Source organism: Microtus oregoni, unplaced genomic scaffold (assembly GCF_018167655.1).
Source record: "Microtus oregoni isolate MIOR12 unplaced genomic scaffold, Mior012 000006F_ref0000085, whole genome shotgun sequence".
Classification (NCBI taxonomy): domain Eukaryota; kingdom Metazoa; phylum Chordata; class Mammalia; order Rodentia; family Cricetidae; genus Microtus; species Microtus oregoni.
Genome location: NW_024543065.1, coordinates 51,881,715 through 51,902,411, shown reverse-complemented (window position 1 = coordinate 51,902,411; position 20,697 = coordinate 51,881,715). Strand labels below are relative to the sequence as shown.

The following is a 20,697-nucleotide window of genomic DNA, read 5'->3' as shown; positions in this document are numbered from 1 at the left end:
TTCATTAGTTCATATCTGGAAATCTGCGCCTTAGTACTGAGGGATGCTTCCTTCAGAGGGGGCTCCAAATCAGCCTCTGCAGGCTCATTTCCTTTCTTAGAACTAGTGGCAGCAGACATCAGGAGGGTGTGGGCGGCTGCTCACAGACCATCTCATCCATTTCAAGTCCCTCTGTGTATGTCTCGTGTGTCTGTCTGTGTATGCATATGTCTGTCTGTGTGAGTCTATGTCTCTGTATGTGTGTGTGTGTCTGTGTGTGTTGCTGTGGTTGGAACTAAGAGCCCCAAATATGCTAAGCATAGAGGTTGTTTTACTTTTTAATTATGTGTTGTTTGTATTTGATGTTGGTGGTCTGGTATGTGCTGCAGTGAAGGTGTGTGTGTGGGGGGGGGGGTCAGAAGACAGCTTTGTGGAGTTTTCTCCTACTTTACATGATCACCAGGCTTGCATAGTAATACACTACATACATCAGTCACACGAGCTGTAGAATTCAATTTTTATTTCATTTTCTTTACTGAGACAGGACCTCACCATGTAACTGCCTGGCCTGGAACTCATAGAGATCCACCTGCCTCTGCCTCCCAGGTGTTGGGATTAAAGGTGTGAATTACACACCTGGGCCAGATTCTTTTTTTGTTTTAACTTCTTTTTATTTATGTCTGCATGAAGGTGTCAGGTCCCCTGGGATTACAGAGTTGTGAGCCACAATGTGGATGCTGGGAATTGAACTCATGTCCTCTGGAAGAGCAGCCACGGCTCTTAACCACAGAGCCCTCTCTCCAACCTGGGTGCCAGTTTTAGAGATGAGAACCTAGATTCTGGCATAGTTATGTGATACACAAAACTCCCTGAAACAGATTATGTGACAGTGGCCCTCTGTGTTAGGATGATGTGCATGGATTTAAACTCATCCTTCACCTGGAGGACCGGGGCATGGAAAGGAGCAGAGAGAGATGGTTGGTTCTTGTGCGTGCATGCTTGTGCACACACACACCTGCAAGTGCTTCCTCTCTTGGCTTGACTTTTCTTTTTGACAGTACTGGGGAATGTAGAGCCTAGCTATGCCAAGTTGTGTCTACCTCCTGAGCTACAGCTCCTGTCTTTGTCTCGCCTCGCACGTGTACATGTGTTTTCTTGTTGTTTTGTTTGTGTATTGAGATAGCAACTTCTTTTTTTTGTTGTTTTTGTTTTTTTGTTTTTTTCGAGACAGGGTTTTTCTGTGGCTTTGGAGCAAGTCGTGGAACTAGCTCTGTAGACCAGGCTGGTCTTGAACTCACAGAGATCCGCCTGCCTCTGCCTCCCGGAGATAGCAACTTCTTATGTATCCCCAACTGACATTAAACTCACTGGGCTCCAGCTGGCTTTAAACTCCTGGTGATCTTCCTGTCTCTGTCTCCCAAAAGCTGGAATTAATAGTTATGAGCTGTCACACTCATTGGTTTATAAGCTTTATGCACTTGTGACTGTAAAAATAGCATGCCTGCCGGGCGGTGGTGGCGCATCCCTTTAATCCCAGCACTCAGGAGGCAGAGGCAGGCAGAGCTCTGTGAGTTCAAGACCAGCCTGGTCTACGAGAGCTAGTTCCAGGACAGGCTCCAAAGCCATAGAGAAACCCTGTCTCGAAAAAAAAAACAAAACAGAAAACAAACAAACAACAACAACAAAAAAAGCACGTCTTTGATCCCAGCACTCAGAGGCAGAGAAACCCTGTCTTGAAAAGCCAATAAAGAAACAAATAAACCACAGAGAAACCCTGTCTCGAAAAACCAAAAAAAAAAAGATGTTTAAAAAAAAAAGAAACAAATAAATAAATATAAATGGAGGCTATTTGTAGTGGGATAGAGGATTTATTGCCTTTTTTTTTTTAAACAAGTTTTTGGCTTGGTTTGAGACTAGGTCCCACTCCATAGTCTAGTCTGGCCTGGAACTTGAGCAGTCCTCTTGACGCTCTCTCAGGGGTTGAAGCCACAGGCATGAGCCACCATGCCTGCTTTACTCAGAGAAGTCTGGAAACCTGGGAAGGCCTGGGTCCATAGAGGAAGAGCTTTTTCCCATAAGCCCTTGGAGAGGGCTCCAGGGGTGATTTTCTGATAGCCTCACATACATTCCAGGTGACTAGGGCCTGAACTCGAGAAAGCACTGGTCCACACATGGGAACAGAAGGCCTCTCTGACAGGGGCAGTGCTGTTCCCATGCTCTCCCTTGGAGTATTTACTGAAGTGGAAACCGGAGGCTGCAGGGGTCCCCAGAGAGCATGGGTTCCAGACCTTTGTCAGCTTTGTGCACTGGGAGCAGGTGGCTCAGCTGGGCTGCAGCCCCTGAGACCCCAGACCCCAGGGCTCCTTGGCTTCAACAGGCAGAGGCAAGTCCCTGTGCCTGGTCCTGCCCTAATGGGGCCCAGCTAGGAGGTACCAACCCGCTGAGCGTTCACTCACAGTACTTTTCCACTTAGTGGGTTTTTTATTTGTCGTTGTTTTTTTGTTGTGTTTTTTGCAGCCTTGCACTTGCCAGGACAGCCTCTGTCACCGAGCTCCACCCTGGGAGCTGTACATGCCTTTTCCCCTGATGAAATAGTTGGAGCAGCTCACACAGGGAAAACATTGATGGGGTGGGCACCATGCCATTAGAACTCGGGGAAGGTGATGCTCTTCACACCCCACCAAAGGTTACAAGAGGTCGAGTCTCTCCTGAGACTGGGTGTTGCACTTGTATTTCTAGCAGTCAGGAGGCTGAGGTAGAAAGGGCTGTGAGTTCTAAGCTAACCTCAGCTACAGAGTGAGACTCAAAAAGTCAACCAAGGCTGGGGCGATGACCCACCCAGTGGCCAAGTATGAGAACCTCAGTTCAGATTCCTAGTACCCACGCGTGGTTGAATAAGTCTGAAACCTTGACCTTGGTTGTGGGAAGAGAGACAACCTGGGGCTTGCTGCTCAGTCAGCCCAACCCCAAATCCGTTGCTTTTCAGAAGACAGGATGTGACAGAATCAGGTTGGCCTTCATTCTCTGGGCTCAGAGGATCCTCCTGCTCCAGCCTCCTGAATTACAAGCTTGTCACCAAGCCCAGTTACAGTTTTCTATTTCCTTAGTGTTTTTGATCTGTAAGTTGGTTGATTCCTCTGATGGAGATAGGGTCCTTTGTAGCCTTGCTACGTCAGTATTATTAAATAGAAAATACATTGGTATAATGTGTGCGTGCGTGTGTGCATGTGTGTACAGATTGTGTGAAGTAGCAGAGTGGAACTTAGAGCCTTTGCATATACTAGATAAGCTCCTGACCACTGAACTGCATGCTATTCTATAGATCTTTTAGCATATAGTAATTCTGTAAAACCAAATTATTTTATTTTATTGATTGATTTTAATTTTTTGTTTTGTCGTTTTTTTGGTTTTTGTTTTTGTTTTTTTGTTTTTTTGTTTTTTTTTTTTTTGAGGCAGGGTTTCTCTGTAGCTTTGGAGCCTGTCCCAGAACTAGCTCTTGTACACCAGTCTGGCCTCAAACTCACAGGGATCCTTCTGCCTCTGCCTCCCGAGTGCTGGGTAGGATTAAAGGTGTGTGCCACCATCGCCCAACAGTTTTTTGTTTTGTCTTAATTTTTTTTTTTAAATTCTTATATTTATTTATTATGTGTACAACACTCTGTGTGTATGTCTGCAGGCCAGAAGAGGGCACCAGACCTCATTACAGATGGTTGTGAGCCACCATGTGGTTGCTGGGAATTGAACTCAGGACCCCTGGAAGAACAGGCAATGCTCTTAACCACTGAGCCATCTCTCCAGCCCTGTTTTGTCTTAATTTTAAAAGAAATTCTGTGTGTGTGAGAGAGAATGAGTATGTGTATGTGTGGTCCACACGGCAGTGTGCATGCGGAGCCCAGGAGAGGGCATTGTCCTTTAGTGCTGGAGTTAGAAGTGGTAGTCACTTTTCTGTTGCTAAGATAAAATACTCTGAGAAAAGCAACCCAAGGTGGGAAAGGCTTACTTGGCGTATTCTTTGGGTTACATTGAGGGAAGTCGGTAGAACCTGGAGCAGAAACTTGAGGAACACTGCTTGTTGGTTAACTCACTTGCTTAGATACAGAATTGTTACTCAGCCTGGGGTCACCAGGTACCGCCCACAGTGGGCCCTCTTATGTCAATTAATAATGAAGACAGTCGTCCAGAGACGTAGCCATAGGCCAGTCTGCAGCAGCTCCTCAGGCATCTGTCTAATCTTTTTGTTTTGCTGTTACTGATTTGCAGTTATATTTTATTTTGGGTTTTTTGGCCTCGAGTTCACTGTGTTGTCAAGGATGATTTTGAACTTCTGTTCCTCTTGCTGCCACTTCTCAAGTGTTGGAATCATAGGTGTGCACCACAGTTGGTAATTAGTTTGTTTTTTGTTTTGTTTTGTTTTGTTTGGTTTGGTTTTTTTTTTTTTTTTTTTTTTTTGGTTTTTCGAGACAGGGTTTCTCTGTGGTTTTGGAGCCTGTCCTGGAACTAGCTCTTGTAGACCAGGCTGGCTTCGAACTCAAGAGAGATCCATCTGCCTCTGCCTCCCAAGTGCTGGGATTAAAGGCTTGCGCCACCACCGCCCGGCCAGGTAATTAGCTTTGTTTAAGCCTTTTTGATTTGTTTGGTTGGGAGAATGAGACTGAAAAGGTTGCTCAAGCTAGGCCTGACGGCCCAGGCCAGATGATCGAAGAAGAAATCTGAAGTTCAAGGCCAGCCCAGACACCTTAATAAGAATCTGGCTCGAAATGAAAAATAATAAAATGGCTAGGATATATCTAAGTGCCAAAGTCTAGAACCCGCCAGTGAAGGGCTGGGGTGTGGCTCAGCGGTAGCATATGACTAGCATATGAGAAGCCTTGGTTTAATTTTTTTCTTTCTTTTTTTCTTTTTTGGTCTTTTGAGACAGGGTTTCTCTGTAACTTTGGAATCTGTCCTGGAACTAGCTCTTGTAGACCAGGCTGGCTTCGAACTCGAGAGATCCATCTGCCTCTGCCTCCCAAGTGCTGGGATTAAAGACCTGTGCCACTACCACCTGGCCTGGCTCAATTTCTTAATACCACAAAAAAAGAAACCACCACCACTAGAACTGATTTTCTGTGGCTAAAAAGACTAACCGATTACCTCCCTCTTTTTTAGTCTGCCATTGAAACTGAGAGTAATTGCAGTAAGGTTTTCTGCTAGTACAGTGGGAAGATTCTAGGTCTTTGGATCTTCCTTAGGCCTCTTGGGGCCAAAGCACCTACCTGACTGCCTTAGGCTCCCACCTCTGAGCCTGAGTGAGCCCTGTTCCCATGTATGGGAATGAGGTCCTGGAGGGGTCAAGGTAGTGGCCCTGTGTGGATGGCAGCCTGCTTGCATAGGGGTTTTAGCCTCTGTCCAAGATAGTACCTTGCCTTCACTAGCGCTGCCACCGCTTTCTCACTGCCTCAGCCCTCGGGAAGCAGGGGCTAGTGTGGAGGCTTATCCACTAGATGCTGGCATAGGGTATAGGGCTTTACCTGCTGCTTCTTTCTTCCTCAGGATCTTCATCATCTGGGCCATCAGCAGCTGGTTCCGCCGAGGGCCATCCCCTCAGGACCAGTCAGGACCCGGAGGAGCCCCACGTGTCGCCAGCCGCAACCTCTTCCCCAAAGACACTCTAATGGTAATGCTAGGTGGGAAGGAACTTGAGGGCTGGGAGAGTGGTGTGTTGAGGGCCAACAGGATGGGACACTTCCTGACTGCTCTCAGCTCTGTGGACACGTGGGACTCGGATGCCCTACCCCATCAGTGCGTGTGACTTGTGCCACCCAAAAGACTGAGAAAACAGGACTCTGGGGACCTCATGTAGCAGTCTTCCTGGTTGTTGTGCACCCGTGGGAGATTTCTTCCAGAAACATGTTTTGCCTTCGTGGGTTGTGGGCAACAGGGTGACTGGGTTAACGGCACAGTCACCAGACCGCTCAGCCCCTCCTGGATCCATATTTGCTTTGATTCTGTTGCTGCATTTCCCAGCCTATTAGCAGACTACTACCGAATAGTGGATCCTGGTGAGGGCAGAGCCGGGCTGAACAGGGGAGGGGGTCCCCAAGCTTGCCTCCCCTTCTGAGGCACTGGCCTTTGACTTGCTTGTCCCAGGTCTCCACAGCCATCTGTGGTGGTCCTGTTTCCCCTTGTGTTTAAGTTCATTATTGCCAATGTGAAGCTCCTTGATGTCATAGCTCAGGGCAGAGCCAGCACAAGACAAAAGCAAAAGTTGAGTTTACCAGTTTGCATTAGGCGCTGTCCACAAATACCGTCATCCCATGAACGTCCAATTGGTGATCCCAACACCCTCCTCTCTCCACAGAACCTGCACGTGTACATCTCAGAGCACGAGCACTTCACAGACTTCAATGCCACCTCAGCACTCTTCTGGGAGCAGCATGACCTGGTGTACGGTGACTGGACTAGTGGGGAGAACTCGGATGGCTGCTATGAGCATTTTGCAGAGCTTGATATCCCTCAGGTAACCCCTACCGTGTTCTGGCCTGGGTCCTTGCAGCCACCTCAAGTGTTGTGTGATATCAGCTTTAGCCAGTTAGCCATTGGTCACTGTCCCTGAGGGCCTGCTTAGCACAATGATGCCAAACAGCATAGCTTCAAGGTTATACAAATAAATGGTAATGGGGCATTTGCTGTGCAGGCCCGAGCCAGGCTGATGCATGGAAATCTCTGTACCCCGTAAACTGAGAAGTGTTGCGATTGAGTGTGGTAGCACTCCCCTATAGTTCCAGAAACTTGGACAGCTGAGGCAGGAGGATTATCGTGAGTTCAAGACCAAGGCAGGAATTATGGGAAAATCTGTCTCAAAACCAAAAGCATGTAACTATTACTGTCTCATGTAACTGTCACTGTCTACTGTCAGTGTGATAGGTGAACCTGGGGTTAGTTGCAGCTTGGTGGCTTTCCCAAGGTCAGTATCTAGTGGAAGAGTCACTTGGCTCCCTAGCTCTGGGTTCAAGGCCTGCCTCCTCCACGAAGCCTTTCTTAGCTGGTTTAAGTACGTTCTCTAGCCTCATGGCCTATTGACTTCTGTAGGCTAGGCGTGCTGGGTCTTCTGTCTGGGCACAGATCTTTCTCACCAGTCCTTGAGACCTAGGAGGGTAATGCGTGGCTTAGCAGTGTTTGTGTCATCACTGTCCAGCAGAGGACTGGGCACACACAGACATTTAGCAGTCTTTTATTTTTAATGTTGGCAGTTGAACCTAGAGCATCTATCTTGCACACTATGTAAGTACCATATAGCTGAGCTAGATCCCCTGCCAGTGGGTTTTAGTTTCTGAAATAGTCTGTGTAGCTCAGGCCAGTCTTGCTATGTAACAGAAGCTGGTTTTAGTTTTTGAGGTAGTCTGTGTAGCTCAGGTCAGTCTTGCTATGTAACAGAAGCTGGTTTTAGTTTTTGAGGTAGTCTGTGTAGCTCAGGTTAGTCTTGCTATGTAACAGAAGCTAGTTTTGAACCCTTTAAACTTTCTGCTTCAATATCCCAACTCCACGGATTATAAAATGTGCTGTCACATATGACCTCGACCTCCAGTTTTTTTACTTTACATGTTGAGCTAGGGGCTTGCTGAGTTGTCCAGGCAGACTTTGAACTCACAGTGTGGCAGAGCACCTGTCCTTTGTACCCAGCAGGCTTTGGGAATGGGTGAAGAGAAATGCCCCACCTCTCAGTGGCTGGAACTGAGCCGACATGGTCTCTGTGACTCCAGTGATACCACTGGCTGTACTGTCAATCCCAGGCCCTTTCTTGCAGTTCAGAAAAGGATGGGAGGGCTGGAGAGATGGCTCAGAGGTTAAGAGCACTGGCTGTTCTTCCAGAGGTCCTGAGTTCAATTCCCAGCAACCACATGGTGGCTCACGACCATCTGTACTGAGATCTGGCGCCCTCCTCTGGCGAGCGGGCATACATCGAAGCAGAATGTTGTATACATAATAAATAAATAAATCTTTAAAAAAAAAAAAAGAAAAGAAAAGGATGGGAACCAGTAAGCTGGTCGTGGGGACTCAGGTCCCACCTCCCAAGAAGCTCCTGGGAGCTTGGAGAGGAGGACCCAATGTGGGCCAAACTCTGCTTGAACATCAGAGAAGACTTGGGCTCTCCTTTCCTTCCCAGTGCCCTGCACAGTTCACTTCCTTCCTTCGCAGCTTGGGTTTCCTCCCTTAAAGTCCCCATTCTTGGGCAGTTGGGAGAGCTAAGGTGAGAAAGCCTTTGGCCAGAGGGCCAGCAGGAGATGGCACATGGAGTTCAGGGTGGCAAGGAGGGTCATGGGCTCACAGTCTGGTTATTTTCTGTTTTATTTTGTTTTATCATAATGTGATCTTCCTTCGTGGCCCAGACTTGCTTCAAACTCTCAATCTTCCTGCTACAGCTAGTATTAGAGGCATATACTGCCACAGATGACTTTCAAACAACTGGGTTCTGACTCTGTCTGCAAACCCTTGAGTATGTGAGCACCCAGAGCCTCGTCAGCAAAGCAGGATCATGTCATGACCCTGTCACAGTGCAGTGCAGTGAAGTGTAGTGATGGGCATCATGACGCACTAGAGCAGGCTAGTGGGCAAGTTCCTTGGCTGGATGCTCTGGGAAGGCCTTGCTGCAGTGGTGGGATGACCTGCATCCCACAGTTGAGGCACTAAGTCCTGTGAAGGAAACCTGAGCTTATGGAAGCCAGGACCAACTCTCAGTGTTCGGTCCATCTGGGACCTGACCTTCAGTCTATCTTGCTCCAGCACTTGAGGCAGAACCAGTCAGCTGCCTCTATGCCCTGAGTCCTCAGGAAATAGCTGGAGAGTCGGAAGTAAGTGGAAGCTGCTGTAGGCAAGTGACAAGCAGCCTTGGCATTTTCTACTCCCTTCTCTTGTAGAGTGTACAGCAGAATGGATCCATCTATATCCATGTCTACTTCACCAAGAGTGGCTTCCACCCAGACCCTCGGCAGAAGGCCCTGTACCGCCGACTTGCCACTGTCCACATGTCCCGGAGTAAGTTGCCTCCCTTCTGATCCTGGAGGACCATGTCTGGAGTGTGACATGCAAAGTCTCAGTCCTATAGAGTGGGCAAGAACCCTGTGCTCTGAGGATTAGGGATTGATGAGACAGGTACTGGCCTCATTTGTCTGTTTCTAGCTCTGGGACACTCAGGGACCTGCAAGTGAGAGCTGGTGAATCTGGGTGTGATGCATGCCTGGCATCCTAGCTAGGGAGTTGAGGGCTAAGACTGAGGCAGAGTGGCGAGTTTAAAGCCAACTTAGGCTTCTTAGCGAAACTGCATCAGCAAAAGCAAAGAGTAAGAAAGGGCAGGTGGCCAGGCAGTGGTGGTGCATGCCTTTAATTGTAGCACTTGGGAGGCAGAGGCAAGCAGATCTCAGTGAATTTGAGGCCAGCCTAGGCTACAAAGTGTCTTCCAGGATAGCCAGGACTGTTACACATAGAAACTCTGTCTTGAAAAACAAATAAAAAAATCAGAAGGGGGGGGGGGGGGAAGAAGACTGGGCAGGTGGAGCATAGAACTGCTGGACCAAAGGTGACGATAAGCTTGGCTGGAGTGGAGGCAAGGAGCTGATCAGAGTCAGACACAGAGCAGGGGACTTGAAAGCAGCTGCATCCTAAGGCTGGGGCTCAGTTGGCAGAGTTCTTGCTTAGCATAAGGAAGCCCTGGATTGGATCTTTTGTGCAGCAAACCAGGTGTGTTGGTGTACACCCAGATTCCAGCCTCAGAGAGGTAGAGGAGGAGCAGAAGTTCAAGTTCAAGGTTATCCTTGCTTACTTAGGGAATTAAAAGCCAGTGTGGGCTGTGTGATACCCTGTGCCCACCCCCCAAAAAAAGGAAAAAAAAAACAGCCCTCTTTTCTCCCAAGATCTGGGGCAGCACTGTCTGTGGAGGAGGTGTCTATAACTTAACTGCTGTAAAAAGTCTATAGGGAAATAAACTACCTACCTATCAATAGTGACAACAGCCAGAAATGGACTGAAGTGGACTAAGCCACACATGCTAGTAAATACCTTAATCCCAGCACTGTGAGGCTGAGGCAGGTGGGAGGTGAGCTCAGGGCTATCCTGGAATACATAGTACGTTCTAGGCCATATAGCCAGATCACAAGCAAAGACAGTAGCCAGGTAGATGGCTCTGTAGTTAAAGTGAGGACCAGAGTTGTCTCCCCAGCATCCATGTAAACTGCCAAGGCAGCCCTGACTGTCCTGGAGTTCGCGCTATAGACCAGACTTGCGCTGAACTCAAGAGATCCTCCTGCATCCTCGGCCTCTTAAATACTGGGAATAAAGGGCTTCTCACACACTAGACAAGTGCTGTGCTTTCATCCACACCCCAGCCCCTCACTGGGGGATTCTAGGCAGGGGCTCTACCACTGACAGTCCTGAGCCCATTTTATCAGTTTTAATTTTTTGTTATTGTGTTTGGAGACAGGATCTCTTTGTTTTCCTGGCCGTAACTCAACCAGGCTGTCCTCAAACTCCCAGAGATCTGCCTGCGTCTGCCTTCTGAGTGTTGGGACAGCCACGTTTGTTCTTTTTGATTATTGGAGTTTTTGTATCTGAGCGTTTTGCCTCTGTAGGTGTACTTGCACACTAGTGCTCTCACTCACAAGCCATCTCTCCAATGCTGTTTTTATTTTGAGAGGATCTCACTAGGTTGCTTGGGCTGGCCTTGAACTTAATTTGATCCTCTTGTCTCAGCCATTAACTCTCTGGGATTACTGGACCACTAGGTTCCTTCTCAACATTAATTAGAGCTTGGTGGCATCCAAGTTGAGAGGGTGTGGTCGGCTCTTTGCTCTTGTCTCAGGCAAGTTGGCGGGAATTCTGGCCAGCCTAACCGTAGCAAGGGGAAGTGAGTCCACTTGTGGTTGGGGATTCACAGTGTTGGAGTTCTTGTGTTTGCTTCTCACGTTGCTGGCCCCAGGCCTTCTTTGAAATGGTCCTCTGACTCCCCCGTGTGTGGCCTGCCCCTGAGCCCAGGGCATAGAGCACTTGCGTGAACTAGAGGGCAGGTGTGTGTGTGTGTGTGTGATGATGGAGGGCCATGAGGAATGACACTGTCCAGGAGAGGAGGCTTACACCTGTAGCCCCAGCTGAAGCAGGAGGATGGCCTCAAGTTTAAGGCTAGCCTAGATTATATAGTGAGTTGCTGTTTCAGAAAAACACAGTGGCCACCGCCATTTAGGAAGGAGACCTTGAGGAAGGGATCAATGGCTTGGTGTGGGTTTCAGGCAGATGGATGTCCCCTGCTGGCCTAGGGAGTGGCCCAACAAGTTTGGAGAAGGGAGGCTCTGTTTTCTGCTCAGATGACTCTAGTAGTATTTCTCTGTAAAGGTGGAGTGATAGTTCCCAAGATTAGCGGGTGATTGGGGCTGCCCAAGTGAAGTCAGCAGCAAGAGGGAAGCCAGGACACAGCGGCCATGGGACAGCATTCTGGGATCTAGGCTTTTAAGTATTTCCAGGCCTCACCCATCTCTCTCTGCCTACAGTGATCAACAAATACAAGCGTAGGCGATTTCAGAAAACCAAGAACCTACTAACAGGAGAGACCGAGGCTGACCCGGAGATGATCAAGGTAAGCAGGAGGGGCTAGTGTCATCTAGTTGCAGATAAACCTTGGTCAGGCCAAGTGGCACACACCTCTGTTACCTTCCCTGGGACGAGTCCAGGGATGTGGCCACCGCAGCATGAGCCCATCTCAGTTGTAGGGGCAGCAAACAGAGAGGCTACATGGACACTGTGCAGCTGGCACAGAGCAGGCACTGGAGATGGTAGGCTGAGCAAACCAGGGCATTTTTCAGAAGGCACATGAGCTCGCCTTTCCCCATGGTTTGGGCAGGAGGCATGGTCCCAGAGTGGAGTAGAACCACGCTGTGAGAGGGGATGCGAAGGTGCTTTCTCTGGGCCAGGCGTTGTTTCCTGGCAGCCTGCCTCTCCTACCTTCAGGTGAGAAGGTAGAGAATGGTCGGATCTCAAGTCTGCTACAGGCTTAGTAGCTGATGGGCTCCAGCGTGAGCCTCCCAGACATGGCTGTGGGGTTGCTGTTCTACCCCATTTGTCAGGGGAGGGCATGAGCAGTGGTAGCTGTGGGGCCACTGTCTGCCTGAGGCCTGCCGTTCATTTCCCATCTCCCTACAGAGGGCTGAGGACTATGGCCCTGTGGAAGTGATCTCACACTGGCACCCCAACATCACTATCAACATCGTGGATGACCACACCCCATGGGTGAAGGGCAGCGTGCCACCCCCACTGGACCAATGTAAGCCTAGCCAAAAGCCCAAGGCCTTGTCTTCCCCAACCCCATCTTTGACCCTTGTAGTTATACGCTCTCCTGACCACGCTGTGCCTCTGCCCTCTGGCTCGTCTCTCATACTAATCATGGGCAAGAGCTGGCCACTGCAGGGAATGACCTGCAGACTGTCCCTGAGTGTAGGTTTACACCTGGTTTCTTACTACTTTATAGAGCTGGGGGTACATGACTTCTAGTGTAAGCTGTACCAGAGACAAGCTTTAGTGGCCTTCATTCAAGGCCGCTGCCTTTGCCACTGCGTGCTTTCCCTGGAGGTTCAGGGAACCCTTTGCTCCTCGTGGCACGATCAAGAAATGCTATATGTTGCTGGGTAGTGGTGTCACACACCTTTAATCTTAGCACTCAGAAGGGAGAGACAGGTGAGTTCGAGGCCAGCCTGGTCTACAGAACCCCAGGACAGGCTCCAAAGCTAGAGAGAAACCCTGTCTCGAAAAACCAAAAGAAAAGAAAAGAAATGGTATGTGGTGTCCAGGCCCTGCCGAGTGGTGCCCACCACCCTATGTGCCCACAGATGTGAAGTTTGATGCCGTGAGTGGCGACTACTACCCCATCATCTATTTCAATGACTACTGGAACCTGCAGAAGGATTACTACCCCATCAATGAGAGCCTGGCCAGCCTTCCACTGCGTGTCTCTTTCTGTCCGCTCTCACTGTGGCGCTGGCAACTCTATGCTGCACAGAGTACCAAGTCACCCTGGAACTTCTTAGGTGACGAGCTGTATGAACAATCAGACGAGGAACAGGATTCGGTGAAGGTGTGTGGGGTGGCCATGGCCCAAGGGGAAGTGAGGACTCCCACCCAGCGCTCCCCCAGACCTGGTTTCACAACTGCCTAGGCTCCCCACTCCAAGCAACAGGCAGGAAGTGGGTCCCCAACCCTGGTGAAATGGCTCCCTGACTTGAGTTCTTTGCTTTCTCCTCATGTCTTTTCAGTCCCTTTCTGTCTCCTATCATCATCTTGTGTGTTCTGGGTCTAGGCTTGGCTTGTCTGGGCCACCATTCCACACTGTTCTTTCCTGTTCTCTCTTGTACCTCTCTGTCTGACCCCTGTGTTAGCTCACTCTCCTGTGCCCTCCCCTGGCCTGCTTTGGTCTTGAGCTAATGCTGTCTCTCTCGTGGTCCCTAGAGCAGGTCTATAGTGGTCTTACCAGGTCCTGCCTAGGGTTTCCAGGGACATAGGAGAATGGCTTTTGGAAGTGAGGTGCCACAGCAGTGACAGGGCAATGCTCATAAGCTCCCCTCCCCAGGTGGCCCTGCTGGAGACCAGCCCATATCTTCTGGCACTCACCATCATCGTCTCCATCGTCCACAGTGTCTTTGAGTTCCTGGCTTTCAAAAATGGTAGGCATGGGTCCTGGGACATCAAGGTAACTGCAGAGGCAGTATCTCCTCCCTGTTTTTCCTTGTGCCTGGGGTCTCTCACTTATACTCGAGAGACCTCATGGCCTGGAGGGATAGTGACCCTACCAGGCACAGAGCTGAGGGAGGGGCTGGGCCTGCTGCCTGGGCCAAGGCCAGGGTGGCAACACCAGGAAGCAGGGCGGGGAACTCCAAAGCCAAGGGAAAGGGAAACCCCGGGGCTGCTCCCGGTACCCTGCCTGTCAGGAAGCCTCAGCATGCGTCTACCCAGTTCCAGAACAGCCCATCGCTCTGTTCAACTCCAGGTGAGGAAGCAGAGGCTTAGTGACTGGAACTGCTGGCCTGCAGCTGCACAGTTCTGCTGTGGCAGTCATTCCAGGTGCTCGGTCAGTTTCTAGGCCTGTGGCCCACAGTGCAGGGAGCTGGGAGATGTCCTGAAGCTCTTGGGATTGGCAGGAGTGATGGGAATCTCTGTCATGTTGACATTGCACAGTGGAAGCAAAAGAAAATGGTGGGCAAACTGGAGGGGTTCTCAGTGTGGCCTCTCCTGGAAGGCCTTACATAGGGAGCTTTCCTGTGCTCTGCTGCCTTGGAATAGAGAAGAGGGTGGGCTGGCCTATCTTGTGTGTGTGCTGGGTCCGTCCCCAGTACTACAAAACAAACCCTAAACAACAAAACCAATACAGCATAGAGATTAGTGGGGTACAGGTGTTACCACACATCATGACAGCTGACGTGAGCTTGGCTTTGCTCCCTGTACCAGATCCCCCACTGTCCTGAGGGATGGATGACCTTGTGAGTGGGGTGTGCTAAGCCCCACGTTTGGTCGCGTGAACCAGGGTCCATGCTCCTGTGTCACAAAGGCCTGGGGTCCTGTACGTCTGTGGTCTACTGTGACCTAGAAGCCAGGCACCAGGGGAAGACTAGGAAATAGGAGGATGTCATCAACTCAGCTCCCCCAGGTGTCCACATGGAGACCAGAAACCAGGGCTTGTCTCTGCCCCAAGGAAGCCCATAGTTGGAGTGGGAGGCCAGAAGAGAAGGTCCCCAAGCATGTACTTTGGATCTTCCTGACCAGGAAGCAGCATTGTGTGATACTGACCTGGTGTCTGCCCAGGTTCTGCCGTACAAGACTGTACACCTCAGGGTTGTTAATTTTGTCTCCTTACACCTGAATGTCCTCACTAGAAAACAAGGGACCAACCCCATGGTACAGGGTGTTCCTGTCCCATGTGACCATGGAAAAGGTCCCGTGTGCCCTCTGCTTTTGTGAGAGAGTGCAGCCTAAGGAAGGTTGCTAATTGCCTGTGCCCACACCCTCTGCAGACATCCAGTTCTGGAACAGCCGTCAGTCCTTGGAGGGGCTGTCAGTGCGCTCTGTCTTCTTTGGCGTTTTCCAGTCCTTTGTAGTTCTCCTCTATATTCTGGACAATGAGACCAACTTCGTGGTACAGGTCAGCGTCTTCATTGGGGTCCTCATCGACCTCTGGAAGATTACCAAAGTCATGGATGTCCGGGTGAGTCAGGCACCATGTTGCTGTGGGGCTTGCAGGTTGGGAAGGGGGTCGCCTGCCCAGCCAGGCCTTGCCTTGGTCCCTAGGGGTTTCCCGACGCCTGCCTGGCTCCCAAGACCTAGGGGATTTTTGCAACAGGGGATTTTTTTGGGTCACATTAGGGCAGGGGAACTGGGAGGAGTGAGGAAGGGCAGGGGCCTTTCTGACTGGGGAGTGGCAGGAGTCAGGTCCCAGCTGACCTTGACCTCCTTCCCGGTTGCAGCTGGACCGGGAGCACCGAGTGGCAGGAATCTTCCCCTGCCCAACCTTCAAAGACAAGTCTACCTACATTGAGTCTTCAACCAAAGTATATGATGATGTGAGTGACCCCTTGGCCCTGGGGTGGTCTCCAAGCACTCAGACTCATGAGAGACAGGCTGGGCCATTGAACCTGCCTGCCAGATCACTGCCAGGCCCATATCACACCCTGTATTCTACTTCCTGGCTGAGTCCAGAGTTCCCAGAGTCACCTGGAAATTCCCCTGGCCCAGCCTGCTGGACCAGGTATGGGTGGAAGAGGACAAGGAGTAGGGCCACTGAACAGGGCCTGCAGAGCCAGCCCCAGCCCGTCCTGTGACCCCCACAGATGGCGTTCCGGTACCTGTCATGGATCCTCTTTCCGCTGCTGGGCTGCTATGCTGTCTACAGCCTTCTGTACCTGGAGCACAAGGGCTGGTATTCGTGGGTGCTCAGCATGCTCTACGGCTTCCTGCTGACCTTTGGTGAGCAGGCTCAGCTCTACCCTGCCTGAAGGGCCTGCCACAGTGTCAGGCCCATCATTCTTGTAGGCCACAGCCTTGAAGCTGGCTGCCAGGCCTGACTTTGCCCCACCTAGAGGGCTGGTACCAGCAGACCATCTCAGGCCCATGTTCTCAAGCTATAGTGAGCATGGCAGCCAAGTCTTGTCCTGGGACTCACTGGTCAGTAGGGGAGGCAGACCCATTTCAGACAATGCCCATCTAGTGTAGGCAGGCATGGGACTAGGAAGCCCTAAAGAGGCTTCTGGCCTGGTCAAAGAGAGGAATTCCTGTGTTGTGGGGACCCCAAAGTACAAAGAGAAGTTAAGCATTCACAGCAAGTGATACGTACGGACAATAAAGGGTGCACTTAGGTGGGGCTTAGGAACCACTCTGAGGAAAGGATGTCTAAACAGTCCCTAGAGGTGACCAGGGGGACAACATGAAGATCTGGGTGTGATGACTCAACCTATACTCTTAAACTTGAAAGGCTGAAGTAGAAGGATCTCTGAGGTCAAGGCCATCCTGGCTATAGCCTAAGACCCTGTCTCAAAAAACAAAACAAGTTGTTGGAAAGAAAATGCAAAGACCCTGGGGTAGACTATGCTGGAAAAGCAGAGTGAGCCGGGGTGACTGGTCATGGTGTCCTTTGTCTTCCCTCAGGTTTCATCACCATGACACCCCAGCTCTTCATCAACTACAAGCTCAAGTCTGTGGCTCACTTGCCGTGGCGAATGCTCACCTACAAAGCCCTCAACACCTTCATCGATGACTTGTTTGCCTTTGTCATCAAGATGCCTGTCATGTATCGGATTGGCTGCCTGCGGGACGGTGAGGCCCAGGGGACATAGGGACATGGGACGTAGTGGGCAGGAAAGAACCTCATTCTCCGGTCGGGTGGGCCACGTACCTCACACAGCCCCTTCCCCCAGATGTGGTTTTCTTCATCTACCTCTACCAACGGTGGATCTACCGCGTTGACCCCACCCGTGTGAACGAGTTTGGTATGAGTGGAGAAGACGTCTCAGCAGCAGCATCCAAAGCCCAGGCGCCCACTGCAGCAGGGGCTCTCACACCTGCGTCCAGCACGGCTGTCACTGAAGAGGATGCCTCTACAGTCCCAAAGGCCACTCCGGAGGCCAGTACTGCCAGCCAGCCCCAGGAAGCCCCTCCAAAGCCAGCAGAGGACAAGAAAATGGATTAGCCACTTGGGTCCTCACCTGCTCCTGGTGACCACCACCCACCTCCCCGGCCCCTCCCCTCCCCTCCCTGTCGCCCTCTTCCTGGACAGATCGGGCCAGGGCGGCAGGAGGCCCCCTAGGGCCAGGGCCCAGTGTGTGAGATGAGGGCCAGGCGGGCCGGGGCTGGCTGTATGTATGTGAAGACACCATGGGTCGTCTTGTCTGTTCGTCTGTTCCTGTGTATTTGCAGACATCTCGCCCTGCCAGCCCAGCACCATCGGGAATCATGATGAAGCCAATGTGGCGCCGAGGGTGGGCCAGGCGGGGAAGGGGCCAGGGCTCCTCTGTGGGATGCCTGTGGTCCTCCATCATCTTGTCCCTCATCCCCTGACCACCCCGCTCCCAGACCGCCACCCTTTAACACAGTCTGGATTTAATAAATTCATATGGGTGTTTAACTTAAGCTCAACCATCGCACCTCCACTGCCTTCCTTGCCTGGAATGGGCAGCTGGCTCAAATCTGGGAGGGAGACCTTGAGGTAAATGACGGAATGCGAATCTGGGGTTGTTTCTTAGCTTTTTAAACACTGCTTACCTAGCATGAGCAATGCCCAGCACTGCATAAACCAGTCATGGTGGTGCGTGCCCGTAAGTCAGAACTAACCTGAGCTGCAAATGGCGGCGCTGTCTCAGAGAGATAGGTAGCTCAGTGGGTGAAGGTATTTGCTACATAGCCCTGACACCCTGGGTTTGTACTACTATTGTGCCAGAAGGCCACACAGTCTAAATTGATCACTAGGACACACATAAAGCAGAAGGGAGGGAACCAGATGCAGTGTTGTCTGCTTCCATGCACATACGTGGTGGCACATGTACCCAAACACATGATACTGCCCTGCAAGGGGCCTCCCAAAGGATTCTTCATCTTAGACTCCCATGAGAGTTCTGGCTGAAAACATCCAGTGTCCCTGTGGTTCAGCTACATGAAACCAGGCAGGATTGGAACACTAGACACTACCAGTATAGAGTAAAGAGGCCACCCCCAAAAGGCACAGGCCTTACTCAACACTCCTCAATGGGGACGCCTGAATGGGTCTTGTACCAGTTTACCACCTGGACAGCAGTACAGAGTGAATTCTTGGTTGGCATTGCAATGTCCCTAAACGATGGCTTCAAGAGCCAGCTGAGCTGTCAGTACCAGGAACTGGGTTTGCTCACTCTAGAGAAGTGATAGCCACTTGGCTATTCACCCTATCTTCTCAGACACTGTAGACTCATCCATGTTGCCAGGAGGCCCTGGACCAAGGACCACCCAAGGTTCCGCCTGCTTCCCCACCCTGCTGAGTCAAGCAAGGAAGTCGGAGGTCCTGCGCTCAGGGTAGTGGTAGGTGGTGTACCCATTTTTCTTGCTGGGCTCCTACTCAACCTGCCATGGCTCCCCAGGGTCCTCAGAAGGGTACAAGACTCATCAGGTGGTGTTGGTGCATGCCTTTAACCCAGGAGGCAGAGGCAGATGGGTTTCTGTGAGTTCAAGGCCAGCCTGGTCTTCTACAGGAACTAGTTTCGGGACAGCTAGAACTGTTACACAAGAAAAACCTGGTCTCAAAAAACAAACAAAAAAAAGTACAAGACTCCTACAGGTGAGATCTCAGGGGCTTTTGCTTGCCCCATAACCTCCCCTACATGGGACCCACCCAAGTACCTGCAGGATGCATTGGTGTTTCTTCCAGGAAACCTCTTACCCCCAAGTCCTGATGCTCTCCTAGCAGCTCTGCCCACTGGTACATCATGGCAAGGTCCCTTTCCTGGACCAAGACTTAACTTGTGAGAATATGGCTAGGGTTGTCTTAGTGACCGCCATGTCTGTTTGCTTTCACAGACATCTGAACATGTCCAGAGCCCTTACTGGTGTGCTGGTGGGTGGATCTATAATGTTTGGTTAGCAGCTCCTGAGCCCCAGGCAGATATAACACAGGACAGTTCTATATACATCACAGGGACCAACATTCCATCACAGCCCTGTGAAGCTCACAACCTGGCAGGAACCCTAGAAACTTCTGTATTCTACCACATCCTTGATTTTGAGAGGTTGAGGCAGGAGGATTTGATGGTTTTGGCCAGCCTGGGCTACAAAACAGGACTTTGCGTGCTGGCACTCACTTGTAATGCCAGCACTTGGGAAGGGGGTAAAAGGATCAGGAGTTCAAGGTCATCCTCACTGACTATAAATGGAGTCTAAGACCAGTCTGGGTTACCTGACACTTTGAAACAATAAAGGGGAACACCATGCACGCGCCTTATGCTGTCTCCAGCTGTGAGAGCAGGGCACAGCACTGTTACATAATAATTGTTTTTCATGTTCATTATAGCCCTTTGAAGTTTGTGCTGTTGTTTATCTGTACCTCCAAATGAGAAATCCAGAGCTTTTCCAAAGTTGGGTATGGGGATACACACCTTAAATCTCCGCACTCAGGAAGCAGAGACCAGCTTGGTTTATGTAGCCTGACAAGGAGTTAGAAATTTGAATGGTGCAGGCACACGAAAGGCTATGACAAGGGTCAGCTGTACTGTGTCTTTATTGAACCCTCACAACATCCTTGGGGTTGTTGGGGAAACTCAAGCCCAGAGTGAGTGGGGAAATCAATTGCCTGGGGTTATATAACTGTCCAGAAAACCTAGGATTTGAGCACAAGAAATTGATTCAGGACCCTGAAATTACAACTTCTTTTGAGAGACTGCTTATTTTTTGAGGCCTTGCCATCGATAGCCTAGACTAGCCTAGAACTCATGGCAATTCCCTGCCTAAGCCTTCCAAGTGTTGAAATTACTGATGTGAGATATCTTGCCTGGTGCTCAGATTTGCTCTTGAGTTCACAGTTCTGCTGTGTCAGATCCAAGGCTGGTGTTGGCACTTGCTTTCTTGATGCTGGGCAACCAATCTAAGTCTTTTTGCAAAGAAGGGACTCTCACTGCCCCCAGCCCCTCACTGGGGCTGTGCTCTACCACTGAGCCACACTCCAGCTTCTCACTGGGGGATTCTAGGCAGGGGTTCTACCACTGAGTAACCCCAATCTTTCACTGGGGGATTCTAGACAGGGGCTCTACCACTGAACCATACCCTATTTCCTTTATTTTTCTCCTTTTCCTCTCCTTTATGCTTTGAATTGAGACAAGATCCTGCTATGCAGCCATTGTCCCAGAAATTCACTACTTGTTGGTGAATCTCCCACCTCTTCCTCTCCAGTACCTGGCTACGATATTTTGCTGCTGATGGTACAACCTAGGATCTCATACGTGTTAGGCAAACATTCTATCACAAGTCACATCCTCAGCCCAACAGTAGGAAAAACCTAAAGGAAAGCACTGGTATGACTGGTAAATCCAACTCAGAGGCTTGTATTATGAGATGTCCACCCGGACTTACCTACTACATCGGTACATGACCCCTCTGGTGCAAAAAAAAAAAAAAAAAAAAAAAAAAAAACACTGAAAGTTACTTGATGTTCCCATTTTCATATTCATCAAATTGTGGTCTGTTAGAAAGCAGTCA

The 20,697-nt window shown here is 50.4% G+C and overlaps 1 protein-coding gene across 1 annotated transcript in view; it reads left to right on the top strand.

Annotated features, from left to right (window-relative positions):
• Positions 1-17,610, top strand: part of Clptm1 (CLPTM1 regulator of GABA type A receptor forward trafficking) — a 30,978-nt gene extending 13,368 nt beyond the window's left edge. The window contains exons 3-14 of the mRNA XM_041654995.1: positions 5,512-5,635; positions 6,320-6,478; positions 8,877-8,994; positions 11,496-11,581; positions 12,145-12,265; positions 12,828-13,072; positions 13,565-13,658; positions 15,003-15,193; positions 15,453-15,548; positions 15,816-15,951; positions 16,630-16,797; positions 16,899-17,610. Coding sequence (XP_041510929.1) covers positions 5,512-5,635; positions 6,320-6,478; positions 8,877-8,994; positions 11,496-11,581; positions 12,145-12,265; positions 12,828-13,072; positions 13,565-13,658; positions 15,003-15,193; positions 15,453-15,548; positions 15,816-15,951; positions 16,630-16,797; positions 16,899-17,170 — 1,810 coding nt within the window. The 3' untranslated portion in view covers positions 17,171-17,610. The remainder of the gene's footprint in view (positions 1-5,511; positions 5,636-6,319; positions 6,479-8,876; positions 8,995-11,495; positions 11,582-12,144; positions 12,266-12,827; positions 13,073-13,564; positions 13,659-15,002; positions 15,194-15,452; positions 15,549-15,815; positions 15,952-16,629; positions 16,798-16,898) is intronic.
• The last annotated feature ends 3,087 nt before the right edge of the window (positions 17,611-20,697 follow it).